Below are 7,166 nucleotides of genomic sequence, written 5' to 3'. Positions count from 1 at the left end.
CCTTCCTTTCCTTGAGTCTAGTTATATTGGAGACTGTGCTGGCAAGCCCTGTATGGGGAAAATAATGCTTTAATACATATTCAAGACTGATTTTTATCTCCCACAAATGTGTATCAAGTTGCAAAACCAATACAACACCATGTAAGTATGCATCTTTATATTAAGATACCATTAATTACATTGAGCCAAGTAGGATTAATGTGATAAGAAATAAAGCACTTTAGGCACCAGAAAGTTATTTTTAGTTTTTACTGAAAATGTTTCTGTTTTTAATAGAATAATCCAGGAAGAATTTTTAATGTGAGCTTGTATTCAGGACATTTTTTGGAGGTGGAACTAAAATTAATAACCTATAAGAGTGAGTAAAAGATCTTATTTCTTGGCTGAGCTCTTTGGCCTATTTAAGCCTATTAAACCACAGCTGCAAACCCTTTCACTTGTATTTGCATCCCTCCAAATTTAAAAACAGGCTTCAGATCTATTGCCCAGTGTTGTTCACAGGGGAACACGTAGGCATGTAGGTCATGAGTCATGTCTTCTTTGGACAACATTCTGACAAACTGAAATCCTGAGTGTAGCAAAGTAGGGGAAAAAAAAAAAAAAAGAGGAAAGGAAGTCTAACCAGAAGTTAATTAGTTAAAATATTAAGTAAAACAAATTAAAAATCTGTACATTCTCTGGGAAACTCCTTTACTCTGACCTTATATGTCTGCCTCTAGTTCACAGTAGAAGACTGGTTACTAGATCCCACTCCCCAGTCAGATACCAGCTGAATGAATCTCCTCCCACTACAAATTGAATGTTTTCCTAGCAAAGATAGGAAACAAAACCAAATGCCAGGGTTTTTTTAATGGGAGTTCATAGAATCCTTGGGAAGGCTAACACTTGAAGTCCTAGATGACCCTCAAGTAGCATTGTTTGGGAAATGACCTTGTGAAAATTACATTTGCAAACCTATAAAACATCTCTGAGTTTTGAAACCCTGACTCAAAATGGCTCTCAATAGGATCAGGAAATAATAATAATGATGATGACTAGAATTAATATAGTTCTTAATATTCCAGGCACTCATAAGGAGCCCAGGAGGTAGAGTTGCTATTTTGTGATTTTGCAATTGAGGAAACTGAGGCAAACAGAAGTGTACAGTATCTTGCCCAGAATTACACAAGCTAGTAAGTGTTTGAGGTCACATTTGAATTGGGTTCTTGCTGGCTCCAGGCTCAGCATTTTAACAATTGGACTATCAAATTGTCTCTGTGGGTCTAGACCAGATATTCACTCTCCAACCAGATTATTAATCCCATTTGTAAAAGGATTTTCTAGGATCTTCTGATAAACCTTCTTAGGGGACAGTAGCCAAACTTCCTTCTCGGTGTCTCAAACAATGTTTTTCCTTTTCTTTTTAAAAGTTTTTTTTTTCTGTGCTTTTAATCTGTCATTTCATCTCTCACACTGCCCCTTTCCTTCTATCACTCTTCGCTACCCACTACCACAACTATCACTCTTTCCTGGAACTCATATACACATACTGTGTTTCCTCCTTTGGCACTATCTCCTCCTCATCCCCATTACTTCCCCTCCCTCCTTACCCTTAAGCCTCAGTGGTTTGTGGTCTTGCCGCGTGAACTATAAATCTGTCCAACACAGCTCATCATAAACAAAGAAGCAACTGTGAAAACTGTTAAGTTCAAGGACTCTGGCATTGGGTCTCTACCTGGCTGTCTTTTGGGAGATATTGGCAAGGATAAAGCAGTGAGTGGGAAGAAGGAAGATAGATATGAGAGAAAAAAGTTCATTTATGTCAAAACTGCAGAGATGGGCAGAGAATGATTCTGACAGGACTCAGAAGCTGGGGAAGCACCACTCCCCTGACACACAATAGACTCCCAAAAGGGGGGGGTCTCTTTTAGGGAGAAAATGAGACACAAAAAATTCACTAATAAAAATCCCTTTAAGGTAAGGGCTTATTTTATGTTTGTGTTTGTATCTTTGATGCCTAGCACAGTACCTGGCACAAAGTAGGTATATCAATAAGTATTAGTAAATACTTATTGATTGATTTATTGAATTGAATGAATGTAAAATAAAATGCTTAGGCTCCAAAATCTTTAATGCTATTTGGAGAAGAAAGGAAGTGAAGGAGGAGGGAAGAAATGAAAAAGGGAAGTTAGAAAGCTGAAAGGTAGTAAAGCAGTAAAGTGACTTTAAAATTCTTTCTAGCTCTTAAGATTCCATGACTTTAGCACTAGACAGAATGTGCCAGACTGAATGCCCCATGTATTCACAAAGCCCATGTTCAACAATTAGACAGGCATAAACCAAATACCAGATATTAAAACCCTTCCACAGACAGAGTGTGATTCATCACATATGTATCATTTTCTTCTTCTAGGAGTAGTTTCTCTATGGGAAGAGTGTTGATTGCCCTCCTTGTATCTTCCAGGTCTTGAGGAACTGGCTCTGGAATGGAGATAGGGAGTGGTACAAACTGAGGCCCAGGCAGTGTAGGAGCTGGGGGCTGGTACTGCAGGGTAGAAGTGGGCAGAGTTGAAATGGGCTGAGGCCACGAGAAGTAAGTCAGAGGTGCTTGGTGCTCTGTACCCTCCAGCTGAGGTCCACCTGTTGGAGTGGCATTCCTGCTCTGTGGAAAGAATGAGACTCAGTTACATTGTGAGAGAAATTTCTACCCATCTGGACACTTTCAGTGGGCTTTTTCTTCATTCCAGTTAATAGGTTTCTCTTAATTTCCTTATCTGTAAAATGAGAATCATAATAGTACCTACTTACCTCCCAGGGCTATTGTGAGGATCAAATGAGATAGTATTTGTAGAGTGTTTGGCAAACCTTAACTACATAACTGCATTATTATTATTATTATTACTGTTAGTGTTGTTGTGAAGGGCAATCAAGAATCTAACCCATAATTCCTCTCTTCTCCTTAATTCCCCCATGTTGAGAAAGAGTAGAAATGCCTTTGGCTCTGAAAAGAGATTAAAGGGGTTACCAAGTAACCCCTCTCCAAAAAAGAGAGGTGAGAGACTACAAGTTGGATTGTTCCGGAGTTAGTTTTAAGATCTGGGGACTAGTGGACCACAAAATTTAGTAGCATTGTGATATGACAGCTGAAAAAGCTGATGTCACTTTAGAGAAGCTTTTTGCTTAAGATTAGAGACACAATAGTTCTCCTGCACTATTTGTCCTGGTCAGCCCAGACCTGGAATAGTGGATCCACTTCCTGAAGCCACATTTTAGAAAGGACAGAGATAAACTGGAGGGTATCCATTATGGAGTAATCAGATTGATGAAGTACCTTAAAGAGCTTGTAATTAAAGGAATTAGGAATATTTAAACTGGAGAAAACAAGTCTTTGATAGGATAGAATAGCTTCAAGTATCTGAAGGATGGTCAAGTGGAAGAGAGGTTAAATTTTGTTTTTCCAGAGAAGCCTTGGGGAGAAGTTGTAAAAAGACAAATTTGGATTTTGATGTAAAGAAAAGCTTCCCAATAATTGGATTTACTCCAAAGTGAATCATAGGATCATAAGATCCTACTTTTAGAGCTGGTAGAGACCTTACTAATCCTTGAATCCAGCCCCCTATGACTAGTAGAAAGTTGTCTCTTACTGGAAGTTTTCAATTAGAGATTATATACACGGGTCACATACATTATAAGAGGGCTTTTTGTTTAAATGCAGATTGAAGTAAGATCAGGAGTTCTTAGACCGTAGTTTGTGAACTTGTTTTATTAATATTTTCATTTTGATTCAACATAGTCTCTTTTGTAGTTCTATGCATTTTGTTTTGTACATTGAAAAACAATTCCAAGAAAAGGGCATGGGCTTCATCAGACTGCCAAAGGGGTCTACGATATTAAACAAACAAAAAAAAAGTTAAGAATATTCATCCTATATAGATTCTAATCTCCCTTCCAATTTGGAATTACTGTGATTCATAGCGAGGAAAGAGGTGATAGTATACAGAGGATGCGCCCACTGGTCCTGTGCACAGGGCTAATAAAAATATATGTTTCATTTCATCTTTCCATACCGATTCCTAGACTCCATGCTACTAAATAGGGCAGGAGCAATGCCGGTTCATGTTGTTCCCTACAATTGAAATAAATAACTTAAACACTAGCCTCTCCCCAAACACACATGTGCCCCACACCTTTCAAGACAGCTCAAATTTCACTTCATTCAAAGTGTTTTTCTCCTGCCCCACCCCATCAGTCAGCAGTGTTGTCTAAATTCCTCTAAACCCTTGACACTTCATACATCTCATATATTTATAATATACTCTTTTTTTTTCATTTTAGTTATTTGTGTGTATTTCTGCATCAAAGAACAATGAATAGAATATTGGACTTGGAGTCAGTAAGATCTGAATTTAAATACTTAGTAATCTGGGTTCTAATTCTTACTAGTTGTGTATAAGTCATTTAACATCTATATGTTTCAGAAAACTTTCTGAGAAATCAAATCAATTCTACCATTACTTGTGGAAAGACTCAATAGATCTATGAATTTACAATTTCTGTGACCCCACTATACCAGATAAAAAAAACTCTTCCCTAACCTCTGCTTTCCTATATGTACTGTCTTCCCATTATGTGACTCCATAGTTAAGATTACTGAGCAGAGAAAAATCCAATCTCAGACACTTACTAGTCAGATAATCTGGACTAGTCACTTACTTTAACATCTGCTTGCCTCAGTTTCCTCATCTATAAAATGGATCATAGCAGAGTTGTTATGAGGCTCAAATGAGATAATAATTGTTAAAGACTTAGCACAGTGCCCGGCTCATGGTAGGGATGATATAAATGTTAGCTATTATTGGTCATAGATACAAATACAAATACCAAGGTGAGATAGTTCCTACTATTGAGATTGAAGATTTGTCAGAGACTGTCTTGCCTTAGTACAGTGTCTTCCTGACACATAGGAAGTATTCAATAGGCTGTTTCATGCATTCATTACTGCCCAAGCTTATTTACTAAGCTCACTATGAAGAAATCCCAGCGCCTTCAAATTTTCCCATATTTGTATACCTATATAGTTATGTGTATTTACTGTCTGGACTCAGGCAAAGATTGTATTATACTAATGATTAGGCTTGTGTATTGAGAGGCTTGTTACCAGAAGGTAGGATAGAGGAAAATGCAATTATTGAAGCATCTATTATGTGCTAGTCACTAGTAAGCACTTAATGATTAATCTCTCATTTTATCCCCACTTCAACACAGAGGTAAATGTTATTATTAATGTTTTACAGTTTAGGAAAGTGAGGCAAATTGAAGTGTTTTGTCCAAGGTCACATAGCTAGTAAGCATCTGACACCAGATTTGAACTCAGGTCTTCCTGTGCTCAGTCCACTGTGTCACCTAGCTGACTGAGATTGCCTCAAAAAGTAGTCTATTAGGTGATGACATGTTGTGGGATTTTTTTTTTCCTTCAACCTGAGAAATTCACAAAAAAGATTTTCTACCAAAACAAAGAGAAAGTAGTTGGGGTTTGTACTGAAGGAGGAAATAAAAACCACAACCAATAAAATCCTGGATTTGTTTGAAGCATTAAAGTATCTTTTCAGGATTATGCCCTTCTTGAGGGCAAGGATCATTTCTTATGAATCTTTGCATTTCCCTCAACATGTATTCTATTATTTTATGGAGAACTCACACAGGGCAAGCCCTCATAAGGTGGTCAGAAAAAGCGATACAGGGACATTTTCAAGGTCTCTCTTAAGAACAATCTATTGAATGACATGGGGGATGTTGGCACAGGACCACCCAGCATGGTGCGTCCTCATTGGAGAAGATGCTGAGCTCTATGAGCACAGAAGTATTGAATTAGTCCAAAAGAAATGTGATATGTGCAAAATTAGAGAAGTCTCTACAAATGTTCATTTATTTGTGTCCAACCATGGCAGAGCATTCTGAGCTGTTACTCATCTGAGCAGCCACAGTCATATACACTGTAACTCAACAGGATGAATAGGTTAAACACAGTGATGTCATTTTGGTCTTCTTTGAGTAGGAAGGAATAACCAACCAACCAATTAACATTTCTTATACCTGGCAGGGGATTAATAAATGATGTTGACTAGATGAATAAATGAGTGAATAAATGAATGATACCTAACATTTAAATGACACTTTAAAGTTCGTAAGGCATTTTACAATAATCATTTTAATTCTTACAACAATCCTGTGCAAAGAGATATTATCAGTATTTTACAGATAAGGAAATTGAAGCAGCAATTACATGTCTTGTCCAAGATGTCCAAGGATAGATTTGAACTCAAGCTTTCCTAATTTCAGGTCCAATGCTCTATCCACTGTCCATCCATGTGACTGAATGAAGAGATGAATTCTCTGGTCACTGCTGCCAAATTATGCCAATTTGGCACAAAATTTAAGAAATTTACTGAATCTTGGATCACCAGGAAATATCTAGATTTGTTAATAGACTGGTAAGGAAGTGTTGAAGCTGGCATTTCACTCCAAACAGAGTGACAATTAGTATCAAGACTGGATTAAAATATTACATTATTAAGACTGATATATACTCCACAATTAAATTTATAGAGGGAGCCAGGGAGATTTAGGCTAAAGAAGCAGAGGAAGAGAACTTACTGTCACTTAGCGTCATCAGGAATTCTCAGGGAAGACAGCGTAATATCCTTCAGTTTGGGGACAATCGTTTGGGAATAGACTGTGGTAAACATACCGTGAAGTTGGTGATGAGTGGTTGGGAGGCGTATGTCAGCACTGATGAGGGTCCCACCACTGTGTAGCTGGGGCACACGGGCTGAACATACATATCAGTAGAGTAAGGGCAGCTGACCCCTTCGTGGGGCATGTACTCAGGGTAGGGTGTCCAAGGTGTTAAAGGCTGCAAGGTAGCAGGAGCAGGCTGGGACAGCCAGCCTGTGCACAGAGCCCCTTCTTCTGTCACTGTAGATGCAGGAACCTCCATGTCCAGGCAAGTTGGCCCTGAAGGGAAAGAACCATTGAATATGAGAGATTATTTTGCAGGTGAGTAAATTGAGGACTAGAAGGTTGAAGTGATTTGCCAAGCTAACATGGTTAATAACAAAAGCAAAGAAAAGAAAGTTTTGGTCTCTGTACTCCAAGTACACTTTCACCCAAAGATCAAGAGTAGGTGA

The 7,166-nt window shown here is 38.2% G+C and overlaps 1 protein-coding gene across 1 annotated transcript in view; it reads right to left on the bottom strand.

The window, feature by feature from the left end:
• Positions 1-235: 235 nt before the first annotated feature.
• Positions 236-7,166, bottom strand: part of POU2AF1 (POU class 2 homeobox associating factor 1) — a 30,856-nt gene continuing 23,925 nt past the window's right edge. Inside the window, exons 4-5 of the mRNA XM_074304310.1 lie at positions 6,728-6,993; positions 236-2,641 (exon numbers count right to left, since the gene is read on the bottom strand). Coding sequence (XP_074160411.1) covers positions 2,333-2,641; positions 6,728-6,993 — 575 coding nt within the window. The 3' untranslated portion in view covers positions 236-2,332. The remainder of the gene's footprint in view (positions 2,642-6,727; positions 6,994-7,166) is intronic.

The sequence above is a fragment of the Sminthopsis crassicaudata genome, chromosome 3 (genome assembly GCF_048593235.1).
Source record: "Sminthopsis crassicaudata isolate SCR6 chromosome 3, ASM4859323v1, whole genome shotgun sequence".
Taxonomy (NCBI): Eukaryota; Metazoa; Chordata; class Mammalia; order Dasyuromorphia; family Dasyuridae; genus Sminthopsis; species Sminthopsis crassicaudata.
The sequence above is the reverse complement of the archived record's forward strand: the minus strand, read 5'-3'. Positions and strand labels throughout refer to the sequence as shown.